This window comes from Ixodes scapularis, unplaced genomic scaffold, assembly GCF_016920785.2.
Source record: "Ixodes scapularis isolate PalLabHiFi unplaced genomic scaffold, ASM1692078v2 PGA_scaffold24__2_contigs__length_7659602, whole genome shotgun sequence".
Taxonomy (NCBI): domain Eukaryota; kingdom Metazoa; phylum Arthropoda; class Arachnida; order Ixodida; family Ixodidae; genus Ixodes; species Ixodes scapularis.
This window is the reverse complement of record NW_024609851.1, coordinates 6,697,351-6,725,233: the sequence shown is the minus strand read 5'-3', so window position 1 is coordinate 6,725,233 and position 27,883 is coordinate 6,697,351. Positions and strand designations below refer to the sequence as shown.

The following is a 27,883-nucleotide window of genomic DNA, read 5'->3' as shown; positions in this document are numbered from 1 at the left end:
TGGGTGGCCTGGGATTGTCCCACCTGTTTATTCGCCAGATTCTGTCGAGGTTTATGTTTTTACGCGACAAGAATGATGTATTCTTGTGTACTGTGCTGCAGGTGCGATTACAAAATGCGTTGCCGGAATTCGTTGTTTCGTCCAGTAACCTATTGTGCTCTAGTGTTCAAGGCTTTATGCGTGAAGTTGTTCTTTCATTTCAAACGCTAAATGTACGTTTTTCTTTGGAATACCTCAGTTCAGTCACTAGGAAGAGGCAGTATAAAGATCTAGTGGATGCTTTGTTTCCAGTGCCCCTCTACAGGTCGATGTACTGCGAGGACGAGGTGCAGGATGTGCTAAAAAAGGTTAAGAAAATGCCTGTTAAGCCAACCGTGAGGTTTATTTCCTTTCAATTGCATAGTGACATTCTGCCAGTCAAACCTTGGCTGAAGGACAAAGGCATTTTTGTACCGTGGTCTTTAAATTGCATCCTACGTAAAAAAACCTGAGCCCGTTGAATACATCTTCATAGAATGCTGAACCGCCGTATTCCACTAGGACGTTTTTCAGCGTACGCTGAAGAATGAACTTCCTCTAACTGCACAAGGCATCCGTTTTTTACCTGACGAGCACGAGGATGGTATTCCTTATGACATGTTTAAGCTTCTCGGCCTCCACAGTCTATGGAAGACAAGAATCAGTGTACGCTATGCGGATGTTAATGCGCGCCCCGCATAAGAAAATTTTATAAAAAGTGTAGCATATATCCGGAAAGTCTATCGAGCAATATATGAACCTCCTGATTCGTTGCCAATTCTGAATGAATTAGTGTGTCTGAAAAGATTTTAACGCAATTGCGTTACCCCCAAAGTGGCTGACTTTTTTTTTTATCATTTTTCAAGTGAATGTGTCTGCGTGTGTTTTGTGGCCCACATACGAACAGAAAAAAAAAATGCTAGCGTAGCTTAGTGGCAAAATGTCTGCCTCATACGCAAGCGGTCCCGGGTTCAATCCAGAGTATAGTCTTACCTTTTTACGGAGATATTTACGACATTTCTTTTTACGGTTAGCACTGAAAAAAAAAATGTTGTCGACGAAACTTCGCTGAACATAATGATACGGGACTTCCTTTTCGGAGTTGCATATGGGGGACGGCGGGGCTTCGGTTGCCGGCTGGACGCCACGAAGCGACGTGTACGACGGGGCCAAGTTGATTAAGTGTTCTGTAATTAGCACCGGCATACAGTCGCCGGGAAGCGGCGTCAACGCAGGCTGGGGTATACTGTCGCCGCGTAGCGGCGTCACCGCAGACCCGAGTTGGGGGGGGGGGGGGGGGTGTTAACGAGCTTCCCAATGATACACACGTCGTTTTACTCTTTCGGACGGCACTTGTAGGCGCGAGTGGAGTGCCGTCGGACGGCACTGTAGACGGAGCCTTTTCATAAATGTAATCGACAGGGTGAAAATAAACGCTAGCATGAGTTGGTCAAAATAACGCTCGCGGTGTATACAAGCTTCCTTCAATTTACATGCACCTCCTGCACCGGTGCAGAAACGTGTAGGGCGGTGTACTTCATAATTTGGCGAGCGACGAGACAGGCGACAGCGACGATGACCCCACTCTCGGTCAGTCAGGGGCGCGACGAGACATACCTTATGAAAGCAAAGGTTGCAAGCGATCAGGACGATGAGTGGCGTTTTCGGAAAATCAAATATCGAGCGACCCAACCAGAGACGGTGAAAAATCTCCGTCGCTCGTCGCCGGCCCTCGTCTCTTTACTCGCTAAATTGCTTACATGCAGTTCAGAAAGGCGCTCTAAGCGCTTACCACTGCATTGGGACCAGCCTCGCATTCAGCCATAACCACAGTGTTTTTAGTTTTTTTTAATCCGCTTTGGTGGAAGGTAACATCGTACGTCGATTTCAAGCATGGCACCTCGTTCATCGGCTCGGTTTACATTTTCGGTAAATGAAAAACGGTGATTAAGCCCAATTGTTCTATCGAAAAATGTTCATCAACACCTTGCACATATGTTTAAAATAAAGCGAAAATAACATAATATAAAAGTAGAACAAAAATGGGATGAAATTCGCTTACCGCTTCACGGAACGAAGCATTCGGATCCGAGGCCTAACTTCGAAGTCATCGGCGGTCGGGCGACCGGTCAAGACGTCGAGGCCAGCCGTCCGCGCCGCGCTGACCTAGGCTGACCACACCTGGTTGAAATATGAGAGGCGCCGTCGAGTTGAAGGCCCGAGTGTCAGTGTAGAACCGGACCGCCAAACATCTATCCCGTAAAACGTAGAGTGAGCCGTCGACTTGCTGCGTCTCCGCGAAGATGGAACCCTCGGGAGCGGCAGCGGAAGCACTTGCCGACGGGACGCCCGCGGCGGTGGTGGGGTTGCAGCGCGAAAAACACTCATCCGGCCTTGGTAGCAACGTGACGTCGAAAAAAAGATACGACTGTACTTCGAAGCCTGCGTTGTTCGTAGCAGCGTCACCCGTGTAGCCAGGAGAGGCGAGCGCAGCCGTGTGGTGTAATTCCCGAGACCCCGAGACACGAAAAAGCACCGAGTTGGCCGAATACGAGCAACGGCCCGCTGGCCGCTGTCCACCGGTGATGATGTGAAGCGGTATCCTCGGCTTGGTGTCACGACCGGTTTGTTGCCGCGCACGTTGGCTTTGCTATGCGGTACGGCTGGTGCGACTGTCGAATACTTGTGGTGCACATTATTCGAGACAGTCGCCCTAAGACGTCGCCATGAAGAGTTGACCGAGGAATTTGTATGAGCTCAACTTCGGTCTGTGTTCCATTTTGACATGTATGATATAACTAACGATACCGCTGGTAAATGATGGACGTTTTTTGAAAGTTGTTGGTCGCCTTTCTGCATGTGTGATTTGGTGATACCGGTGGTTCGGTGGTATGAGCGTTTTCTTGGAAGAAGACGGTCCCATACGGTCATGGGACGGAAAATCATTCCAGCCACACCGAATCCTATCGGCAAACAAACTGGCTGCCACTATAGTAAGAAGCGGAGCCATAGTGGTGCCGGTATCTCCAGTTATGCAGAACGCCAAACCAAACTAGCTGCATGCGTAATACAAAATAAATTATGTGATGTCATACCGGAACTGTACAAGCAGCAGCCATGTTTCTTTTACGTTTTTACAATAGGGGAGCCAATTTGATTTCAACTCACTGTATGTAATTACACGAACATAAAACTTGTGTGTGCTAATGAAATCGTATTTGTGAATATAAAATTCAGTTTTATAATTACACCATTATAATATTCAGATATGACTAATTGTCTCACTTTTATTTGCCTGGCTAACAATAGTGTGTCAACGCTATTTTACCTTAGCGATCTGGCGTTTTCGAGCATATGAAGTAGTTTATTACGTCTTACTAAAATATAAGAACATGGGACTTCATTGACGCAAACTGTCAAGTTCTATCATTAATTTAACAAAATTTATCAACGGAAAGTACAATACGTGACATTTATACAGGAATGCTGAAGCCTCCTGAAATATTAGGGGAAGGAATGAAGAAATACGTTGCGTTCCAAACAACTCTTAACTTGTAATTGTAATTAATTGCTTTTCATGTGGTAATCATTGCGAGTGTTCTTAAACTAATTTTGCATTAAGATAACTGTAATTCTAATTGAAGTGCATTTTTAATTAAATTAGCTATCGTTATATTAAAAATATTCATTCTCGAAATGTAAAGATTTGGAAATTTCTAAAATGTGATCCATGTTTATCTAGCTAATTTCTTCAGTCCTGATTTGCTTGTGTAGTCAAGCTGACGTTTCCTTTTCAACATTCTTTTTTAAAAGAAAAAAAAAAAGTTTCATAGTACGATACCCGCTCGTCGCCGAGACGGGTACCTACCTCCGATTCTCGTTCACCTTGAATCTCCTTCATAACATGGTGACATCACACGCCGATGATACTCCATTGCGTGGAACGGTTACGGCATGTGTTCGCAGTTCTCGTGCACAAGTGTCCACCGCTCCTGTCGTTGACAAGACTTGAGAATGGCTAAGCTGTGAATAGCACGACTATGAGGCGGCTCAGTGTCCGAATTGTATTCTAGCAGCTGCTTATGGACCCCCTAAGGAGTTTAGCGATCGTTGTTCTAGGCCCTTCCAATGAGCATCCTATAACAATTTGGCCTACTGTAATTCTATGAACTTTGTAGCAGCATCCCATAGAATTGTCGCTGTGGACGTTTTATAGAATATTGGACCACGAATATGTTTTCACCATCGTAATGTTAACCTACAGTTGCCCTACTTACAGCTGGACTTCATCTGGATATAGAGCTACCACAGGCTTAGGGCCGTCCTAAGCTCTCGTTCCATAGCATGTCCATAGCAGGCTAGCAAGGCCAGTACACCTACTAGAATCCAGCTTTCCCGCCTAATTTAGCACGAAATTGACTTTGCGTGACACCGATTGCATGTTGATGCAGCCACGAGGTGGAGCTGTTCCCAGTACACAAACTTGGATAGCGAATTCCGTTACGCGCACGTGAAACACAGATAAGAACTATAAAATGTAGATATAGTAGGCGTTAAACACTCGTATAAAGAGGGCTCTGAGAGTGTCGCAGAACGGTGTTGATGATAGAATGTTTCGCGTAAGTAACAATTTCCTAGCAATTTTACTTAACTTTTTAGGGGCCTTCTGTTATGATGTTAAAGCTTTTAGAGTTTCTGGCATTTGTTAGACCATATGCTCCTTTCGGCATACTTTATGATAAAACGTCGCCAGGGTGTAAGTACATATTTTTTTTAAAAATTGGAATCACGTGCAGAATAAGAAATATACACCCACACGCGGGCTTGACGTCACGGAGCTGCGGCGGCGCTGCGATCGCGCCGGAGCCGAGGGGGCGTGGCAGGGTGTGGGCAAAAGGCCGCACGTTTTGCATGGGCGGCATAGGATTTGAGCATGCCGCAAAGCTGTGTAGCCGTCAATTGCACCCAAAGGTGCAGCAAAAGTAGCGGGGTGAGCTTTCACAAGTTCCCGGCGGATTCTGATAGGCGCAGAAGGTGGATCGTATCCGTAGATCGCAAAAAATGGTCGCCTCGTGCGGACGACCGTTCGTGCGGCAAGCACTTTCTTGAAGGTAAGTGTGGCTTCCATTTCAATCTCCGTCCCGAGGCTTGCTTATGTGCAGGGAAACCGTCGTTAGATCCAGACCATCCGGATTTTGTGCCCACGGTGTTCGCGCACAAAGCACCGGTCAAGCGTTCGTCGGTGGCTCGCTACGCACGTGCTACCAAGCGGAAGATCGGCGACAGAACAAACGAAGCGTTACCGCTTGTCGTCCCTTGTATTCATGAGGGTAAGAAAATTCATACTTCGACTTAAAGGACGCTTTGTGTATTTATTCAATTAACAAATACACTTCCACAGATCCACAGTCTGTCGATCCCGGCGGCAGCGCGGAAACCGGCAATGAAGGTAAGTGGTCCGAGACGGCTAGAGATTGCTGCCCCGCCGCTCTCGGAACGAATCAAAAAGTTCTTTAATTTAAACTCGTTCTGCGCAGATCAATCACCTCTCGCGCCCGGGACGTGTCCCGGTGATGCGCACTGTGACACACCCAGCGGTGAAGGCACATGTGACGAAGGTGAATATTGATGAAGTCTTAGTCATAGTAGATTTTTAGTAGTTTAAATTTTGATATTTAAGAGTTACAATGAAAACGTAGTTGTGTCCGAGTTTCTCCACACTTCCGCAGTCCCCCAGTCTGCTGATCCCGCCGGCAGCGCGGAAACCGGCAACGAAGGTAAGTGGTCTGAGGCGGCTAGAGATTGCTGCCTCACTGCTCTTGGAACTAATCGAAGAGTTCTTTAATTTTGACTCGTTCTGCGCAGATCAATCGCCTCTCGTACCCGGGACGTGTCCCGGTGATGCGCATTGTGACACGCTTAGCGGTGAAGGCGCATGCGATGAAGGTAAGAATATTTATGAAGTTTTAATCATAGTAAATTTGTTGTCTTTTAAATTTTGATATTTAAGAGAGTTACACTGAAAACGTAGTTGTGTCCGAGTTTCTCCCAACTATTTAATTTCGTTGCTAAGCAAATGTTTTGCTGTTTGCAAATTCCTAACCCATGCAGTGTTTAGTTGCCTCCCACAGTACCCCTCCAGCACCTCAGCACACATCAACACAGACAAACCTCCTTGTACCTGTGCCATGCTACATTTGCGGTAAGTATGCCACCAAAACCAAACTGACAAGCAATTCTGGGAGAGTCATACACAAACCTTTATTTTTTTAACTTTGATGGAAACGTCAAGCTGTCATACTTATTCACACTTCGTAGTCCATAGACCCCAAACTCAAATTATGGCTTTAGAAAAGCAATTTGTGTTTGCCACAATCACTGGCATGTACTCACTGAATTCGGGTGAGCAAGCAGCTTTCAACATTCTCTAGTAAATATTGCTAAATTAAAGTGGGCCAATTTGACCAGCTGTTTAAATATCTACTACTAAAACAAGAGATTCTGACTTCTCAAAGTGCCTTAAGACACTTTTTCGAAATGCTCTTGCCAACCACTCTGCTAAAACCCAAGGCAATGAGAATGTAAGCATAAGCAGAAAGTTTAGTGGAAGCATTCAATTACCATGGAAAAGCATTTATTTACACATTGTTTTGGCTTCAGAACCACAGTTCAAGGCTGTTCAGAAGAGGGTGCAGAACCTGGAGGCAGAGGTTTTACGGCTGCAGAAGGACGTCGACATCCTGAAGGCCAAGCCAGCGGAGCCTGTTGTGCCACCGACGAAGCCTGGGCAAGAAACAGGAACTGTACCTTTCTCTGCACGGCAACTGGGGCACCTTTCTGTGACGTTTTACACTGGTTTGCCGAACCTCCCCACATTTTTCTTCATTGTAGCCTTGTTGGAGGGAGCTCAAGCCTATGTTCCAAAGGGCAGCACGTTGGGCGATGTTGTGCTTATTGTGCTTATGAAACTGAGGTTAGCGCTCTTGAATGTGGACCTTGGCTACAGGTTTGGGTTATCAGAGACCACTATTGGCAAAATCATGAAAGTGAACATTCCTGTCCTTAGCTCGCAGTTGAAGCGGTTTATAATCTGGCCCACAAAAGACGATACGTCACGGACATTGCCCACACTGGTCAGAAGGCGGTATCCAGACTGCCGAGCAATCATTGACTGTACGGAGTGTCGCATCGAAAGGCCACTGGCATTTGGTGCAAGATCAGAAACCTACTCGCACTACAAAGGAACAAACACGGTCAAATTCTTGATTGGGATAACGCCAAATGGCGCTGTGAGCTTTGTGTCAAAGTGCTGGGGCGGGCGAGCATCCGACAAGAAGCTCATTCAGTCATCGGGATTTCTTGATAAGCTCGCAGATGGCGATGTTATTCTCGCAGATCGAGGATTTCTCATTAAAGAGGATGTGGCCAGGCGCGGTGCTCGTCTTGTGGTACCGGCACTAACTCGTGGTAAAAAGCAGCTTCCTGCTAGAGAGGCTGAGGAGGCGCGACAGATATCTAGAATACGAATTCATGTCGAACGTGCCATCGGCAGAATGAAGGTCTACCGTATCTTGAGGGACAGGCTCCCTGTGAGTTTGCTTCGCTATGCAACCAGCGTTGTTAACATCTGTGCAGCTCTGACAAACATGCGACCACGGTTGACGTGAAGACAGCTTTTATCAGGTTATAACTGGTTATAAAGCTTGCAGTATTTTTTTACGTATACCTACCTCGCCAACTTCCTTGCTTGTAGGATACAATTAAAGGCTGGTTCACACACTGGCGACAGAGTTTTCTTACAACCGCTTGCAGCAAGATGCGCAACATGCCTTAAGGCCCATATACACATTCGCATTTGAACACGTTCGAGTGCATTACGACGTCCTTACGGCCAGGAGCAGTCGCTTGCGGTGCGACAGGCGCCTTCCCGCAACGCTCAGTAGCAAGACGCAAGGGAATAGAGCGTCGCTCAACTTTCCAAAGTATTGCGGTGCGTTTGACCAATCGGAAGCCAAAAGAAGGGAAGGGGGTCACGTGTTTGCTCGCGCCACTTGGTGAGGCTTATCCGGCTCTCCTCTCGCAGTACTTGCTTTTTCGTTTTGGGGAGCGGTGGAGACTGCTTTTTCCGAGGCTGCGATGGTTCAAGCTCGACAAATAGTCACGGAAGCCATTGGAAAAGTCCCAAGATCGAATACTTCTACGCTGTCACTGGGCGCCGCTATGTTGCCATGGGTGTCGCTTACTATTGGTGAGCCGCTAGTGACGAGGCGCGCATTCTTATTGGCTCTTGACTGCGTGTCAACGCAACTGTGTGTACAAGCTTGGTGCAAGTGCTCTTCGCAACGCAACGCATCCACTTGCTGCTATGGAACACACTGCGCTCAAATGCAGATGTGCGTAGGGGCCTTAAGGGGAGCTAGGGAGGCGCAAAAAGCCTCTACCTCGTGTCCTCCGACACAGACGAAGCACGCTGGCAATGTCAACGCATGCTCATCATGAGATGATCAACTAGTTGGACGTTCGCTCGGTTGCTCCACAGCTTTTAGTGGACAAAACAAGCCGCAAACTGTGTTCCGCAAACGCGTGTTACCCTTTTCAGTGGGCGATTTTCGTGCCAGCCAGTACGATAACAAACTTTAAAAATGGCAGTGTACCCAGCCGCAGTTTTCATTCCAATCTACTCAAATAAAGGTCAACAGCGGAATTACTCTAATAAAGAGAGCCTTATTTGTGGTGGGGGTTTTGATTAAAGCTTCCAGTATGTAACTACAAAAGCTGACTGTTAAAAAGGTTGCGCTACAGGCTCGACTAACTGAACCTTTAGTGAAATTAAAATTGCCTATGACAATCGGCGCATAAATTTTTCAACACATGCGGAGTGTTTGGCCAATGCCCCTCAATCACTCCGTCGCACTCCACCGACAGGACAATCGAGGGACTGTGGTTTGGCGAATGACATGCGATCGCAAAGCAGGGAGTAAGTCAAACAAACAGCATTAAACAAATATTTATTACTGCAAACATATTAATAGCTAGCTTCACCGAGCAACCATGACGAAATAATAGCGCCAAGTTTAGGAGATTGGAAATCAGAACACAAAAAATACCATCAATCGCGCCCCTAGCCACGGTATCGACGCCCGGTTCCACCTCGTCTCCGCAGATCAACTAGGCCTAGTTATCATTCTAGCAGGCAACGAACAGTCTCAAAAAGTGGAAAAAACTTCAGACAATTTTTAGTTGCTCATTGATGAACGGCATCTTGTAGTAACATCCTAGATGAACATTCCTGCCCTAAATCGCCGCACACACACCAACGTTGACACAGACGTTGCAATAAAAAAAAAATGGTGGCGTGTTCGCGTAGCAAGCGAACAGAAGCTTTTTATAATTAACTACCAACTAACCCCCTCATCAATGCTACAAGAGAAGCTAGGAAAGTTTCCTTACTTAGGTAGGGCAGCTATGTGTTGCATCTTGTTGCAAGAGGTTGTGAGAGGACTCTGTCGATAGTGTGAAAAAGCAGCCCTGCATTTCTTTATTTGTGTTTTTAACCTGCACTTTACTGTCACTATTGCCTTCTTTAGTTTTTAATGTTACTGCCATGAAATTTCATGAAATAAAATGTTACAAAGCAGTCACATTTTGAAATTTGTTGAAAACTGTGACAACACTGTCTATTAAAGGGAAGGTACGGAGCTTCTTGGAAAAAATGAGTTAGAAGTGAATTCTAGTGTATTTTTACCCCTTGAAGCCGAATACCCAAACCATTTGCTGCGTAAGTATTGTTAAACGCAAGAAAAACTCGAAAGACATTCGCTGTCCGTGACGTCATCGACGGATCTTTTGGCTGCCCAAGGCTAGGGGGGTGGGGCATCAGCCCTATTTTGAAATTGCTCTTGTGGCTCTCCGGCGCGTCGCATTGAAATATAATTTTGATATCTGTTATTCTAAAGGCCAAATGAACGCAATTCAAGCGTTTTTTCTCAAATGTAGAAGTGCCCCATCTTCCCTTTAATAGGATTATTGTGTACTCGTTTAGACATCCCAACGTCTTGGATTGCTTTTTGTTGGAGTACACAGCATAAAGGAACTGCAGCATAAGGCAACATGACACAGTGTGCCAAGCAAGCAGTGAACAAAAGCATGTGTAAAGATGTGAATGTTCTGGACAACTAGGTTTCATGGTAGATGAAAACCAATGTGATACTATTTACAGGAAGCATAGAACAGGTATCATACTGTCTGCCTTTGTCGAGTCAAGCACTTTTTGGTATTGTGATGGGTACAGAAACACATGCCTAACACTGCAGTAAATATCATGACTGTCACTATCTATTAATTGACTGGTACATAAACGGGAGGACCAAACATCACGCAGAATGTTCTGTTTGCCTTTTGGCAAGGTCATTTTCCTAAAAGTTTACATCAAACCAAATTGCTTCGAGTGAAATGCTGCGGGCTTCCTTGATCCTTACTAAAAAAATTCTCGGTAACTTCCTTGATCCTTACTAAAAAAATTCTCGGTAATAAAAACACGGTCATCATTTGACTGTAGATCGTTCGTAAGTAGAGGTTGATGCACTCAGCTGCTTGCCTCAATGCACCACATATGCTGTCATTCTTAAAAACTGACCCTTGAACCACAATCGCTCCATAAATGCAACACTTAGTCTTGTTCTACAGGGTGATTCAAGGAGACGCCAGGCTCTTTAAAGCGACCGCAAAATTTGGTTTCTTAACCTATCGCGCTACGACTTTGTGCAGCGTTGCCCACAGATGGTGCATATTTTTTGTAAAATTTGCAAAGAGCGAACTTACCCGAGGAAAAAGTAAAGAAAAAAAGGTTTAGCTCTTATGGAAACTCAGCGAAGCCACCAGTCTTCAAACAACACGGCGCCGTTTCGCACGGGAGACAAGAGATGGCGCAAGCGGTCGCGACGCCAACTGCCGCCAATGAACGAGCGTACGACGCTGAGACCCGGCATCTTTAGCAGACAAGGAACTGCACTTCCTCGTTGTTACTGCGCCTGTCTTTGTTTCTGCGACTGTCGCCGCCTACGGAACGCGCGCCGCTTTTAAGTCGAAAAGATTGTCTGCTAAAAACGCCGGCTCTCGGCTCGTTCGTTGGTGGCATTCGTTGCACCATCTCTTTTCTCCCGTGCAAAACGGCGCAGTGTTGTTTGCAGACCGGTGGCGTCGCTGCATTTCCATAGGAGCTAAGCCTTTTTCTTTCTTTACTTTTTCCTCAGGTAAGTTCGCTCTTTGCAAATTTTACAAAAAAAATGCACCATCTGTGGGCAACGCTGCACAAAGTCGCAGCGTGATCGGTTAAGAAACCAAATTTTAAGGTCGATTTAAAGGGCCTGGCGTCTCCTTGGATCACCTTGTAGAACAGAACGGCACACAATGACAACACAATATAATTTCCAAGTCCTTCAGAGGGATTGCACAGTGCCCATAGCCATTTTATGCAACAACCCCAGAGTGTGGCTATTACACGAGCTCTGGAGCGATGTGTTTTGCCCAGAACTGTCGCGCCTTGCTGAGGATTGGAGCAAAGAAAGCTTTGTCATAAGCTACTTCCTGCACATGGAGGTCGTCCGGCCCCCAGACAACAAAATGGGCCACACTCTTGCGGCACACATGCAGCTGGGTCTGCACCTGAGTGTAGTACTTATGGAAGGTAGGGAGCTCGAGGTTGTCATTGAGGCAGTCCACCCTTGTGATCGGCGTGCCTGGCTCCTTAAGGACCGCTGGACACTTCACCTCCAGGATGCCCACACCATGGCAGGAGCAGCTCCAGATCCCATCCGGCGAGGCACCAATGAAGGAGTCCTGCGAAAATTGCGCCACTTGAGCGAATGTTCAAAAAGCTATTCACATGAAGTTCCTTTAAACAGAAGGAGCTGCATCTTTTTTGTAAATGGTACTCATCTGTTCTCAAAGAGCTGTGACTTTGCATGCCTGATTTGGGAAGGTATGAATCAACACGCTGTCTACGAACAAGAAAGCTTACGCCCACAACAAGTGTGGACGTGTTGTGAGCAGCCCACAGTTCTGGCATGCCATAACAGGTGCGCTTTGATGGATATGTAAAGTTTTGCGGTGCTTGACACCGGGTACAAACATAACATTTTTTTGGAAGGTATTCTTGTTGCTGATTCTCTTTATTGCAACTGCCAGTAAAAAAATAAATACAGTTTTAAGCAGCACTTTACTATATTGATCTGTCTAAGCATGCTGTTTTAATTAGTGCTGTTTTTGAACATCATACTGCACCTTCACAGAAGGCAACATAACTAATGCGAGCATAATGTGTGGCTTGAAGGACAACTGCACATAAATTTAAATGTTGAGAAAACAATGCAGTCCTACGTCGCATCATCCCAAAAGCCTTCACGTCCAATATTACGACATAATTCTGCCTAAATGTTTATTAAACGAGCCAACTAATGGTGAATTCCGCTCGCAGATCTCGAGCGCTCCAAAGGCGCTCCATATGGAGCGCACATATTCCGCTCGCAGATCTGGCTAGAGTTCGTCATCTTCCGCTCGCAGATCTCTGGCAGCGCCCGCCTCGTGGAGCGCCCCAAACCAAGCCGAACTTGCTCTGCGGGATTTCACAGATCTTTCCGGAAGTTGACAGAGCAGCCCACATGATTTCCTTCTAAATCGGCAGTGCGCATGTGTGGCGAGGTTGGACAGGTCGGCGGGCCGGTCGGGTCGTCGAGTTGGATCTGTTTGGGTGCGTCGGTTGTTTACGTGGGATTGTGACGGCTCGAACGCTTCTACCTTGCGCAGATCAGGGATACAAAGTCGGGACTGTGGAGCATGGTAAATCGTAAATGCTGACATCTGTGATCGTGAGAGGAAGAATGAGAAAAAGAATGATAGAAAAGTCGGAGGCAGACGCCAGGTTAGGCCTTTTCATTCTGCAGCCAACGATTGTTTACCTTTTTACACAACATTCTGCCGGTGTTTTTCCGTGCAATAAAGCAATTGGAGATTAGGCAACGACCGTGCAAGTGATGGTTTGTTACTTCTTCGTTTATAAAAGTCGCACCAGAAATCTGAATGAACTCCACCGCTGGCAATCGCTGTCCGTGCCCCGCCGCTTCGAGGCGGCCGAAAAATATGTGACGGTGCCGAACGCGGACGACTTCGTTATTTGTGACATGGGCGCCGTGGTACGTATAATTTCGCCCGGCCTGTGTCGCGTGTTATTTCCGCAGCTAAGCAGTGACAGTTGTCACTGGTCATCAGAAAGATCAGTCAGCTGGCGCATTGGTGGGCTTGTCAAGTTCGAGCAGCGGCCATTTTCAACGGCGGAGGGGAAAGCTGTGGGGAGCGGTGTGGGGGAGGGCGTTCCAAAAATGCAAGTTTATCTTCCCCTCCTCGATTCGGAGCGGGTGCCACGGAGCGGAATTTTTCCTCCGTCGCAGATTTTGGAAAGCGCTTCGGATGTACCAGTGGAATTCACCATAAGTCATGAAATCTGCGTTATCTAGTGGGCGGTGCGTGGAACAGTGCAGTAGACGCCACTGTGCGGACACGCCAACCCTGCGGGAAACGTCACAAATATGAATTGTTTTGTTGGTTTCCTATTTTTTGAGACTCAGTGCGCAAAGGCGAGACAAATAAAGGGTGTGGAGGGTTGATGACATAGCCGATGCAGCTCTCCTTACTACTTGATATCCTGTAATGCGACGAGCGGGACCGATGTTGCCTTGCAGCGTGCAATGTCTCGGTTTCGCTTTGTGATTTTCGTTACGAAGTTTTCAAGAAAACTATTTGGCTCCCCAGAAAACAAATTACATAGAAGCAATTATTAGTAGTTCTGACATGGTAATCACTCGTAATCTCAAAATTTGTGGAATTGACCGGGATTGCCCTCTAAAACATTGTATAATGTTTTTGGAAGCTCTTCCGTAGTGCATTGAGAAATGACCGAAAAGTGGGGCACTTACCCGAGTATCAATGACAAAACCGATGTCCTCTAGCTTGAAATCGTTGTGGTTCCTCTCCATGAACAGCCTGTACTCCCGCTTGGCGTTTGGCTCGTTGTCCCTGCCCCACCGCATCCCCTCGGTGCAAACGTCGGGTCTTCTCTGGAGGACACAGTCCACGAGGCTTCTGGGGTTTGTCGATGGCTGGAGCGTTCTTATCTTAAATAACAATCACAGTTGTATTGAATTAGATCTTTTGTGAACGAGCAACAAAATAAGCACTAGAACAAAGCATTGGTAAAAATAGTGTTGTAGTGGCAGGCATTGCAACCTAAGCTGACTTCTGAGTGAACTTGACAGACGTCACTGTGACATCCCTTGGACATAATGTATGATGTAAGGCTGGAAAGCATCCGGTAGGATTGAAAAGTATCACGACTGAAGCAAAGGTGTTTCTAGGTGTCTACAAACCCAACAGTACCTAGAAGTCCCTCGGACAGGGCTTCAAAGGTGTATGGCGGTTTGTCACTGGACAAGCAGGCACCTCAATGACAAACAAATGTCACTGAGGTTTGTTTCGTATTACATTATAAAAATAATCATTCCCTTCTTAGCTTTGAAAGCTGCTAGTTACTTTGTTATGCTTCATAGGAAGTGTTTTCTAATACTACCCTGGAAACACTAATAGCCGCATCCCACCAGAGCGACAGACAGCAACAAACGACAGCGACACACGGCAACAAGCGACAGACGACACCGACAGACAGCCTGTTTGTCGGAGTCTGCCGTCCCACCTGGCGGACACGACGCAGAACACGGGGGCAAGGAAACTTGTTTCCTAGTGGGACTAGAGTTGTCAACAAAACACTTCAAAATGCAGAGACAAACAGAGTCTGGTGACACGGTTTTCGTGTTTTGCTCTTTCGCGCCGACAAACACGGTGAAAGTAAAGATGATTACTTTATTTCTTGATTAAAGCTTCCGCTTCTCTTCATTTGCCGTTGGCGACTTTCTGCAAACAGTCGTGACAATCGACACCAAACGTTTTCCGAACTAGAATACCCGAATCGCTCCTTTCTTGGGCCGTTCGAGGCATTCTAGGTCAGTGCCACGGAATTTCACGCCGATTTTGAGGATGTTTATAACTTCATATTTGAATGATCGAGGGCAGGCGTTTTTTGGTGGACAATACGGCATCCCGATTATCACAGAACGTGATGACAAGTCTTTCGTCAGCCAGAATGGCTTGCCGCGGAACGTTGTGTCCTACTTTGTGGTGAGCGGTCTTACTTTGGTCAGTCCTCGCACATGAGTGTATCCATCCTGATGCAGGGGCGTAGACTTCGGCATCTTGAAGCACCACCTCGCGCACAAAGTTTTCGTGAGCAAAACCAGCCACAGCAATTTCCCTTTCGCAACACGACCGCCCGGCGCCAGCAAGCAAGCCGCGCCCGCGACCACTACGAGCAATCGTGGGACCGGGAAAGAGGAGGGGCCGCCAAGGGTTTCTTGTTCCGTGAGGAAGGTTAGAAGGGTGGGAAGGGAGGCAACAGAAGGCACAAGCGGGCAAGGAGGATAAGTTTTTGTCTCCGAGAGATGTTCCTTAGTGGGACTGCTTGCTGCACTTCAAGTCCAACGAAAGACAAAAACTAGTCCGTCGTCGATCGTTTGTCGTCGCTTGTCGGCGACTGTCGCGGGTGTTGGTCGCTGCAGTGGGACAGCATCGGCGACACGGAACTTTGTGGTGTCTTCGAACAAAAACCGGTTTGTCGCTCTAGTGGGACGAGGCTATAATGGAGCAGCAATCTGTTTATATTGGCCTAATGTTGTTTTGTTCACTATTGCTAGATGACTAGGGAATATTGAGACTTTATGCAACAAAACAACTCAGGCTCAAGCGACTCGCCAAATGCTGCTAGGGAGGGGATCACCTGGGTCTCGAATCCGCCAGTTCGCAATCCATAGACAAATAATGCCTCAGCACCAGGAAAGAGGTCACAGTCACTAGGTGTCAGTACGGCGCAACCATGTAGCTGTCACTCACTTAAAAATATTTTAAACAGTTTGCTGTTTTGACCTTATTAATTTACACTGCAGTGCTATGTATGGAATGCTAGCACTGTGATTTCAGTGCCGCCCCATTAATGCAACACAGACAAAGAAGTAAAGTCACCAAAAAATGACAGCAAAATGATATGTTTCTCAAGTGACAATAAATCAAGTGAAAATGCCAACACACCCTGAACATGACCGAAGCAGTCAGCCGTCCGTAGCGCGCCTCTTTCCAAAGAAGGCAGCTGGCCTGCTGCCTTGTACCCTTCTCAATCCTCTCGACCTCTGATAGTGGAACGAAGAGGTCCGCAGGCAGGCTGTCCTTCGTCGAGCCGGACTTCACTGCATTCCTGAAAAAATTTAAACAAAGAAACTTGTTAGTACAATGCCACTTACCTTTCTGAGAGCTAATTCATGTCAATTTGATTAAATTATCTTGAGTTGAATTAGATTGGATGACTCCAGAGTGCCCTAGGGTTGTCCTAGGTATCTCGACATATGATATGACAGTACTGGCTCTGAAGGGCACTTCATTAAGCCGCATTTCAAATTACCCGAGACAATGGCAAAGAGACAAATATTCACAGTCGAAACAAAGACACAGGAAAAGAAACATCTAATTTTAAGCAGTTTCTCATCCCCTCTTCAATTAAAAATGTTTCTACCTTTTTATCGCCACCTCGGGTAATTTACAATATGATGAACATCCACCAGCCGCCTGCACACTCATTTGTCTTTTCGCTGTCTTGCAATGCCCACACCTGCTATGGCAAAAGGAATTCACAAGTCTTCGTAACCGCTATCAGCACTTCGAACAATCAAATTCGAGTTGCCCCCAAGTGATCACAAACAAATTTTGACAAGTAGAGTCATCGCTGTGTCACTTATTGTACCACAATTACATGTTTCTTAGATCGTACCTGTTTACTAAGAAACATGGTGCGTGCTAAAATTAATGCATCTGCCTACCATCTTTATCTCAAATCAATAATCAGTTTTTTGTTACATGCAATATTTGTAGAAAATTTTGTAGTGAGATATGCTTGCGTGTTTAGCGTCTGCACATCACATCCGCAGTGACATGCATGCTCTCATTTTTGGTCAATTAGCATAGTTTTACCCTTCAGCAATGAAAAAATGTTATACCGCAACAGGCTGTAGGTTTCCTCGTCCTCCGAGGCAGAATCCGTGTCCTCGGCATTCAATTTCGGAATTGAACGAAGAATGGCAGCTTGAGGATTAACTTCCTGCAGCCTCCGGAACAGTGCCTCATCTTCAGGCACATAAGCTGCGGCAACGTGGTCTGGTTCCTTGGCAATACGCCTGGCCCGCTTCCCAGGTTTGCACAGATTGATTTCATCTAGTGGCACCATCTGTGCCTAAAATGTGCAAAATGATGTGCTGTGTCAGAATAACATTCTAGCTTTAAAAGGATCAATAAACTTTACCTTCTTGGCCACGTTCGCACTCCAGACACACGGATTCGATGTGCAAGATGCCCCATCCGTGTTCTCTCGAACTGTGGACTCCACAGCGTACAGGACTGCAGCAACATGGCTGCAGACCTCAGTCAGCCTGCATAAAATGTGAAGCAAAACCTTTTAATATGTATGAGATTGTATTTTCGCCTAATGGTCCACGACACACTACCTGCACCACAGAATTCAAACTGTAGTCAAAATTATTCATTTAGCGTCGCCCGTACGGAGGTAGTTGGCTGAGGCAATAGACTAACGTAAACACCCAATAAAACTCTGATGTTGTATCCAGTAAACGATCCTCGACCAACGCGTAAGGGAGACTGGGCGTGATAGGCACGTCGCGGCCGAAGGTGGCACGATCTGAGCTGTGGTGCAGCGGAAAAGCTTTTTCGCCCAAGCAAGGCACCGAGGAGGCATGATGTTTAACGAAAATAGGTCATACCCAGCTTTGCAGGTGCAGTGCGCAGCGCGCACCCCGCCAGACGCGTTGGTCAGGCATACCCAGGCGTCGTGAGCTTCAGTAGTTGCACGCTGCGAGGGCATCACTTTTGCTCTCACGAAGCAGACTGCAGCTCCTTGGGGCTTCCAAAGCTTGCACTCTCGTACCAAGCCTGTGATGCAACGAAGGTTAGGTCAATTCGAGACACGAAACGCTCTCCAGATATGTTCGCAGGTGTATCACTGAACCGAGCATAAAACTCACCAGACTCGAAGTAATTGTAGGCCTCGAGAGACTTGTACGCCTGTACCGTGTCGGCCGTGAATTGGCTTGGCGAGAAAACCAAATAAATGACGACGTGAGCCATCGACGTCGGTGGCAGCAACTTCACGTCGGAACTCCAACAGGCCTTGTTTACGTCGTATGGATCGTCGAAGGTAACGCCGTCCACGCGCAGTTTGTCGCGATACCGCTGCCGTTCAGGCTCGGGGAGCGAGCTCAAATAGTCGGGCTTCGCGTGCGCCATAAGCTAGCAGAAAATACGACGCACAAATAAACCAGAAGTGAATCTACAATGTAAACAGCGATCGCACGCCACACAACGCAATGGCGAAAACAGGCGCTTTTGCCCACACAGCTTCTGCGCATGCGCGGCCTGCGGGCCGTGTTGGTAAACAGAGCCGCTCCGCGTGCCGGTCTATAGGAATGTCGGGGCAAATTTATGCATGGGAAAAAGGATACATAGCTTTAAAAAAACAAAACAACTTAAATGTGGTTTTGCATAGATAACATAGTACGTGTGTCGGCAATCAGGTGAATGTTAACCACCTTGAATACACCTGAGACTGGGGCGGAAATGAACATATACGTCGAGGAAAAAGAAAAGAACCGGACGACGTCTGCATTGAAGCGTCGTCATGTCCTTTTCTTTCCCTTCGACTCATATGATAATTTCTTCCGCAGTCTTAGATCTATTCAACGTGGTCTTGGAGAAGGCATATTCGCTCAATGTGTACCTAATATACCCATATGAAGTTTGCTTTCATCGAAATATAATATGAAACTATCTGTAATACTTTGTCATTTATACCTTGGTTAAAAACTTTACGGCGTTTTTTTTCATTGTTTTCATCTCTAAAACGATTCCACATTATGTGACTAGTCGTGCTGAACAGTTGTCTATTTGTTTTCGCTTAATTTAGCAGGAAATACTATGTGACGTCTTTCAACCGTTAAGTGGATCACCATCGGTTGTAGATTTCACATTATTACCTTTTACCACGGTTCTCGAAAATTATATTGCCAATGAGAAGTGGAAAAAGGCGTATATTCAAGATTGCTATACATAATTGAGAAACACCATAAAAAGTTGCATAACTGCTCAGTACACGATGTTTCTTTTTTTCACATTTTTATGTGTTGTTGGTTATGGTTTTTAAGACTCTTGACGCGAAGCTCCCCTCCGGCGCTTCGAAACTCTCGGCCGCCCAGAAAGAGTGTAAATGTTCACATTCTAAAAAGCTCCGCAAGACGGTGGTTCCAGCAAAAGCCAACAGGATCTGAGCAAGTATCAACATGCTAAGAGACCCGCTCGTCTCTCAAAGTGCAAATATTGCACGACAAAACTGAGTTTCCCGAAGGCTCAAGGATACTCACGCATCACGTTAGAGAAGCACCTAACTTGAGAAAGGTGCGGCTTGGGCCTGGTTGGGCCAACTAAGGTTTTGTAAGGCGCTCGTCAGTGCCAAAGTACTTTTCCTAACAATAGGCCTGGTTGGGGGATCGACGGCATTCCAAGGCTTTTTTTTTTTCTTGTCTAAGGTTTTTTTTTTTCGTTTGGCATACCAAAGTTTGGCTTTTCGCTGGTCAGCCACTGGTGTGCCCATTATGTGCCGAAATTGCAAAGAAATACCAGAGGCATCTGGAAGTTTGGCTGTTGTCTGGTTTCCCACAAGAATTCTCTTTCACACGCTGAAGACGAAAACACCATACAATGCATTGTAAACACAATTGTCAGATTTGATCACTCTGATTCATTTCACCAAGTGTCCTATGAAAACATTCTAAAAAACCAAGATGACCCCAGCCAGGATATGATTTTGTTTTCTCTGTGTGTGAAGTCGCCGCTGTACCAAAAAACTGCGGCCGCTTTTTTTCCAAGTTTTTACAGTGGTCAATCACAATCCAAGGCACGAATGGATCTTCGCTGTCTTCTTCAACCGAACGCCTAATTATGGCATGTCTTGAGCAGACCCGTGCACATGAGTCTCACGCAGCGCTCGATCGACTGCGGAAATGGTAGTCACGTCGAAGCAGCCTCACGGCTCTTCCGTATGAGAATGTGCACCTGTGCGACCGAAGATTACCGTCTACACGCGCGAGCAAAGCAATCGGACGTATTCTGCGTTAGCAAAATCAGCGTTTTCTTGTCCAACCACGCAAAAACCTTTCATCAAACACTACACCCCTCAGCCTCGCCTTTTCGACGCTTCTTTTCTGTCGCATTACTACACCGAAACTAAATGTATCCAATCAGAGGTGTTCTAGAAGCACTCGCGGCCACGTGGTACGGCGTATGGCGTATGCTAGCACTTGATATGTGCTCGTTGTGCTCCAGAACTCCTCTTGTTCTTTTTAGCATCACGGATACAGGTATTCATTTTTCTGTATGACCTTCAGAGACACGGTATCATCATGTGCAAAATTTAAGAGTCACGTTTGAATATATGACAGTTATTTTTATTATCGTGCGTCGTCTCCAAAAATATAATATTAAAAAATAGGCAGATGAGTGAACTGTACTGTCCTATGTCACTTTCCATAAACTTTACAACACGCGTTTTAAAAACATTGTTCTTCCCGCCTTCGTTCGTTATATATAGATGGCGTTTGATTTTTAATTCCGACAGACTTAATAAAACAGCAGTGTAAAAGATACACTAATGCCGTTCGTGCAAGAGCCTACTACTGCCCGGACGGCATTATATAAGCGACTTATCTTCGCAATAAGTCAAATATTCAAGTAAAAGTTCACAGTAAACTTTTTGATTTGTAAAGTTAAATACACGAAATCAATTACAAACCTGTTGAGCGTTATCAAAAACTACTAAAGCAGCCAATTATAAAACGGCCGAAAGTACGCGGGAAGCTCGGGGGAACATCCAAGTTTTCTTTCGTGCCGCAGGCGGAAAGCTAAAGTTGGTGGAACGCGAATGATTTATCATCGACCTTTCTCCGCCGCCATCTTTGCACTTGCTGCACGACTGAAAGCTTTGGGGCACCCAGGAGTTTCCCGCGTGCTTTAAGTTGTTGTGAAATTGATTGATTGTGTGGTTATCGATGACGCTCTGCAAGTTTCGAATTGAGTCCTAATACATCTTTTTCTGTTAAATCTGCGCTTATTTAAACTATGTACAGTTCAATTCGGAAAGAAGCTAGCCATTGCTAATGGCGTTTTGGAATCAGTCTGTGACCGCTATCACGGGTGCGCGCGTACTTGTCTTGAGCCTCGTCTTCGTCTTGCTTGACCGCGATATATATGATATCCCTCCTCTTGATTAACGTCCAGTACATAGTCTTTAAAGTGTGCTGGCTGCTTGATCCGGCGACCACCTCGGGTAGTCCTTGAACCGGGTTCCGCCTGGACGTCCGCGTTGTCGTCCAAGGTGGCCTCTCCTTGGCGTTCGTATTGTCCACGGTCTCTCTGTCCTGGATGTCAGCATTATTGTCCACGGTGCTTCTGTCCTGGACGTCAACATTAGTGCCCCCGGGGCATCTGTCATCGGCTGTGTCATTTGCGACTCGTCTATGTCTTCGGCGGTTGGGTAGATTAAGAGTCGAGAAGCTTTCTCTTTGGCATCTAGAGTTTCCAAGTGTAATTTTGTGGGCGAATATGATCAAAGTGTCGACGCTGAAGTTTTCCGTTCTCCGTTCTTGTTTGAAATGATCAAATTCCTAGCGGTTTCATGATTACCGCGGAAACCCATGCTTGTCTTCCACTGAAATTTTTCACGAAGGCGGTTTGACCTGCCAAATAATCTGCCATTACTCCGTCCGTCGGAACTTCTCGGTCTCCGCTTGCCGACGAGCTCTGCTTCAGGAGATCGAGAGGTGTGGCAATCCGTCGGCCGAACTTTGCTTTGGCGGGCATTTTCCCCGTGCAAGTTGAAACCGTCGTATGATGCCTGAACAAGAACCTGGCGATTCTGCACTGGATTGTTTCTTCCTTGAGCTTTACGAGGGCCTTTTTTGTTTCGCCCACCATGTGCTCCGCTTGCCCGTTCGTGGTCGGATGATATGGAGCAGTGGTGTGGTGTTTGATGCCGTTTCTCATTAAGAACTCATCTGTTTCGTTCGACACTAAATTTGGTGCGTTGTGAAAGAAAAGGATTCTCGGTACTCCAAAAGTTGCAAAGGTGGAGCGAAGGGCGTCGATGATGCGTGTAGACGTCGTGGAGTGCACGGCTTCACCTCCAACCACTTCAAGTAAGCTTCGACGATGATGAGGTACGATATCCCGCTGATCGGTCCAGTAAAGTCGATGTGAATTGTCTCCCAGGGTTGAGTGGTAGGTGACCACTCAGGCTTTGGTACCGTAGGCTTTGCCCAATGATGTTGTTGGCACGTCTCACACGCAGCTGCTGTGGCTTCTATGTCTGCGTGAAGCCTCGGCCACAAGAAATTGCTCCGAGCAGTACTTTTTATGGCCACAATACCGGCGTGGTAGGCGTGAAACATTTTCAAGGCTTCCTCGCGTGCTGCTTCTGGTAAAACAACACATGCACCCTCCCCCCATCACACCGCCGTTGTGCGTTGCCAACTCGAGTTCTCTGAGCTTGTACGGTGCGAATTCGTCCCCTGTCCAGTTTGTGGTGCTTCCATCTTGTAGTCTTGATAGACTTTTGACAAAACGGAGTCTTCCTTGGTTAGACGCGCTATGCGTTGACCCGTCAAGGGCGGGCGCTCCATTGCTCCGAGCTTTAGTACATCTCCTTCTGATGCGGCTTCGTCCTTTATAACGGGCAGTGGTAGATGGCTGAGTGCGTCCGCGTTCGGGTGCGCCTTGCCTTTTCGGTAACGCAACTCGTAGCCGCAGCCAAGTAGAAGGCACCATCGGGTCATGCCTGGTGACAGCAATGCCGGAATTTGTCGACCTTGGCTCATTTTTCCAGAAGTGGCTTGTGATCGGTGTGCACGGTCACTTGTCACCCGGTGACGTACTGGTGAAAATCTTTCAAGCCGAAGATGAGGGCTCGTTCTTTCTTATCCAGCTGAGCGTAATCACGTTCGATTTTTCCCAGTGTTCTTGATGGATAGGTGGGTCGATCTTCCCCTCCGGCGTCATCCAGCTGCGACAGAACTGACCCTACACCGTATGATGATGCGTCGGAAGACAAAACAAGTTTCCGCTTGTCGTCATAGTGAGCGAGCAGGGGTGCTGAACTATGCAGCACCCTGGTTTGTTTGAAAGCCTTGTGCTCTTCGTTGCTCCGGCGACATTTGGTGGCTTTGCCCAGCAGTCAATGCAGCCTCTCGGCGATGGATGCCCTGTTTCGCAGAAAACAACTGTAAAAACTCAGCATTCTAAGAAAGGCTTGGAGCTCCTTTTTGTTGCTCGGTTCCGGGGCTTCGGTGAAGGCCTTTTCCTTCTCAGCTGTTTTTCTCACGCCATCAGTGTAAACGCGGTAGCCTAGGAATTCTATTGCTCGAACCCCAAATTTGCATTTGGCTTGGGAGACCCAAAGTCCGGCTTCCGCGAGGCGTTGAAGAACGGCTTCCAAGCGTTCTAAGTGTTCCTCCTCAGTTGACCCTGTAACTGTTATGTGGTGAAAGTATGCTCCCGTGCCTTCAATGCCTGCCAACAGAGTGTCTATGAACTGTTGAAACAGCAAAAGCGCAATGGCAACTCCAAAAAAAAAATCTCGTTTCACGCGAAACTGCCCCATCAGTGTCGTTGCACTCAGTAACTATGCTGTGGCGTCGTCCACTCGCAATTCCTGGTACGCATGTTAAAGATCTATCTTTGAAAATATTTTTTCTCCCCGTACGATGGACAACAGGTCTGGTGCCGTGGAAAGCGGATATGCGCTTGCCTTGAGTACCGGGTTGACCGTGCACCGACAGTCCCCACATAGCCGTAGTGTACCGTTCTTTTTTCGGACGATGACTAAGGGTGCTGCCCAGGACGACGAGCTTATATGCTCAAAAATGTTCTGGATCTGAAGCTCCTTCAGCTTTTTATATACTGCTATTCGCAGAGCAAAAGGCACTGCTCGACTCTTCAGGATTTATGAAGATACTTCCTGCTTGAGGTCTATGTGTAGCTGTTCGCCGACGTGACAATCGTGCTGTCCCTGGAAAACTTGCTCGTGGGTTCTCAGTAGATCTTCTAGAGTTGATAAAGACACTGAGTGTACGCCGGAAACGTTGATGTTCAACGCAGAAAACCAGTCCCGACCAAGCAGACTCGCTCCCTTTTCGTTAACCTTGTTGATGTCCAGACCAACGTCTTTGTCCTTGAATTGTACGTTGACCAGCAGCTTCCCAGCCAGTTGCATCTTGTCTCCAGCCCAGACGCACAAGGAGAGGTCGCAAGGTTCTAGCTTAGGAGACCATCGCTGCCAAAGACGGTTGCATCTGTCGGAGCTGATTATGGAGTGGGAAGCTCCGAAATCCACTTCCATATCGAGGTGTCGTCCGTTCACGAGCCGCTCCGCGATGACCAGCGAGGTGTCCCCCTGGGTAACGCTCTTAACAGCAAAACGATCACCATGCGTCTTATGCTAGTGGCATGCGCGTGATGCGTGTGTAATTCGATTCGTCTGGGGGCTTATGCTAGGCTCTGCGTGTGAAGCAGGCCTTTTTTAGACGACTTTTCTTGCGACGAAATGTGCAAGTTGCTTTGATTTGCTTACAGACATCCTGCAAGTGCGAGCCTGTGCAGCGGAAACAAGGTTTCTTCGACGTTTTTCTGCCCTTGGAGGTCCTCACAGTGGAGGTGCTTTGGACCTTCTCTCTTTTTCCACCTTGAATGTGATGTTGCTGGCTGGCAGCAGGCTCAGTAGCCAAGGTAATCGCGTAAGTTCGGTCGAAGGTGATGCGACGTTCGACCAGCAAGTGTTGGTGTAGATGTGAGTCCTTAATGCCACAGATGAAACGGTCACGGAGCATGACAACGAGCGGCAGAACGGTAGAACATATTTTTACCAACTGAAAAGTTTATTGTATAAATTCTTTTGATAATTTGTCTCATCCTAAAGATTAGACGCCTATGTAATGTTCCCTTGGTCGTTTAACTCACCTGGACAATTCTCAATAGTCTAGCCTTGTTGCGCATTTTATTGTAATAAATTTGTTCGAATTAAAACTGAACAACCTGTATATTTTTATTTTTATGCCTAAATATATGTAACGAGGGAAAGGTATAAGATGCTTCCGATGAATATATAGGTACACAGAAGGGTTCACAAACACCCCAGTTCAAGGATGGAAAAAAAACTCTATTTCATGATACGAAGTTTAAACAAATAAAAAACTATATATATATATATATATATATAGCGACAGATCATCAAGCACTGTACTGACTTGCGACTGTCGGCATATCCGGCCGCCTTGGGCGTTGGATCCTGAAACTTCAGGAGTACGTTTTTACTGTAACGCATAAGTCCGGAAGCAAGCACAACGATGCCGACGCACTCCTGCGTTGTCCAGTACCAGCAAAGACAACACCCACAGGTCAGTCTTCAGGCACTATACCATTTTCTATTCTTGCCGCCCTTCCAAATAAAACATTGCTCTCCGCTCAACGCTCGAACCCCTGGACATGACGAATTCTCGACCACCTAGAAGGTACAAAGCGGCAACTAAACATCGGTTTGTCCAAAGAGCACAGCACTTCATCATCATCGACGGCCATCTCTACCGGCGCAACTACATGCCCGAAGGCCATCGCTGGGTGCTCCGGGTTCCGCCTAATTTCAATTCTGAAGTCCTGCAACCTTCGGACGATTATCCAACTGCGGGCCACCTAGGTCTCTTCAAGACATATGCCAGACTTCGTCAACCCTTTTTTTGCCCCGGCAAGTATTGCACCATTTGCAAATATCTTCGCTTCTGTCTACAATGCAATATCGCAAACGTCCATCATTCCTACCCACCGGCCTACTTCAACCAGTCAGCCCACCAGAAAATCCCTTTGAAGTAATCAGTATTGACCTCCTTAACCCTCTTCCCATGTCCAGCGCTAGCAATCAATGGATCATTGTCACCATCGACCACGCCACCCGCTACGTTGAAACTGCACCCCTCAACATGCCACCGCTGAAGCAATTGCACGATTCCTCCTCTACAATATCTTTCTACATCACGGAGCTCCACGAGTCCTCAGAAGTGACCGCGGACGCTCCTTGTTATCACAAACTGTGGAGGCACTACCACACACCTGCAATGTACACAATCGCATGACCCCCCCGTACCACCCCCAAGCAATTGGGCTTACTGAACGCTTCAACCACACTCTCTCGGATCTTATTTTTGTGTACATCAACACTGAGTACTCAGATTGGAATAAAATCCTGACCTTCGTCACATTCGCAGATAGTACGGCCATCTAGTCCACCACAAGATTCTCCGCACTTAACCTCGCGTACGGCAGAGACCCATCTTGCACATCGCACACCATTTTTCTTTATCATAGTGAGTATAATCAGGACCTTTACCTAGATCAGCTCGCTTCCCGCTCCGAAACCACCGGACAACCTTCTCGTGCACGCACCATAGACCACCAACAGGACTCGAAACTTCGTTACCAAGCTTACCACAATATCTACTTATCGCCAAATGGCCTTCTACTCATATCAACCCCAATTCGTCAAAGTGGCCTGTGCGAAAAGCTTTCACTGAAAAGCAAAGGGCTATACAGGATTCTTCGGCAGATATCTCCGGTAAACTACATAATTGCACCCACGGCCCCTCCCAATAATCGCCGAAGCCATGGTCCGCAAACAATGCCGGTCAGACAACTCAAGCCCTTCCACCGACATAGAAGCCCTCCCTGACTGCCGACGGCAGGATGGTTTTCTCTTCCTGCGGGGCATCTGAGTGAAAAAACGCCACGGGAAAGGTGGCTTGCAGTGACCCGCGCAATTTTCGAGCGTCGAGCTCAAGGTCCGGATCAAGGGGCTTCTTCTTCGACAAATAGATTCTAACAGAGCAACCGTCGTTGTGTGTACCTCTTGAGTACTGGCATAGACACCCTCACAAGATATATATATATACAACGGGCATGGTAGGGGGATGCGAAGGCGTGGGTATAACTGAGAAGGAAAAAAACCCTAGGTGAAAACAGAAACAACGGACGGCTTATATATATATATATATATATATATATATATATATATATATATATATATATATATACCGTTTTCCTTGTTTACTTTGTTCATATTATCAAATAAAATATTTTTGTGTGTTTTCATCTCCTTCAAGTGCCGCGCCTGTGTACCTTCTTGTGTACCCATATATTTCTCGGAAGCATCTGTATACTTTTGAGCGGGCGCGCAACAGATGGTACTGCCTTTAAAACTTCCTCGGCGAGACCATCATGAGGAAGAGGACGGCATCACGCTGACAAAGAGCGGCGAAAAAGAAGTTCCAGAAAGGTCATAATCATCATTTATTTACCAACGTGTCCAGCGGGGACCGCTCTTTGTCAGGGTGATGTCGTCCTCTTTTTTATGATGGTCTCGCCGAGGAAGTTTTGACGGCACTACCATCAGTTGTGCGCCCGCTCAAACGTCGAAGAGTCCGTACTTATTTTTTATGGATAAGGGAAATGCCGTTAATGGAGTTCACGCCAGCCTAAGCGGAAAAAGTGCACGGCGAAGTTTGTTTTATCGCTCATGTCATGGGAGGAGGAAGAGGAGGAGGAGGAGGAATTCCGT

The 27,883-nt window shown here is 46.8% G+C and overlaps 1 protein-coding gene across 2 annotated transcripts; it reads right to left on the bottom strand.

Moving 5' to 3' along the window:
• Window positions 1–6,660: 6,660 nt before the first annotated feature.
• On the bottom strand, window positions 6,661–18,574 carry LOC115320401. 2 transcript variants are annotated; one of them, XM_029980530.4, is made up of 8 exons: window positions 18,204–18,574; window positions 17,943–18,111; window positions 17,468–17,594; window positions 17,166–17,398; window positions 16,207–16,369; window positions 13,989–14,186; window positions 11,683–11,856; window positions 6,661–6,801 (listed from the first exon to the last, which is right to left on the bottom strand). In XM_029980530.4, the coding sequence occupies exons 1-8, from the start codon at window positions 18,463–18,465 to the stop codon at window positions 6,688–6,690; spliced, it is 1,440 nt and encodes a 479-aa protein (XP_029836390.2). In that variant the 5' UTR covers window positions 18,466–18,574; the 3' UTR covers window positions 6,661–6,687. The 2 variants fall into 2 exon arrangements, with proteins under 2 accessions (XP_029836390.2, XP_029836391.2); XM_029980531.4 differs by having other exon boundaries at window positions 11,696–11,856; window positions 18,204–18,545.
• Between the last annotated feature and the right edge of the window lie 9,309 nt (window positions 18,575–27,883).

What these genes read in the sequence shown, in the direction of transcription:
- LOC115320401 (XM_029980530.4), bottom strand. Translation starts at nt 18,465, where the DNA reads ATGGCGCACGCGAAGCCCGACTATTTGAGCTCGCTCCCCGAGCCTGAA. An exon ending in CACTGCACCTGCAAAGCTGG is followed by an intron (nt 17,595 to 17,942) that starts GTATGACCTATT and finishes CATTTTATGCAG; the next exon opens with GCTGACTGAGGTCTGCAGCC. An exon ending in GTTTTGTCATTGATACTCGG is followed by an intron (nt 11,857 to 13,988) that starts GTAAGTGCCCCA and finishes CAATTTTCGCAG; the next exon opens with GACTCCTTCATTGGTGCCTC.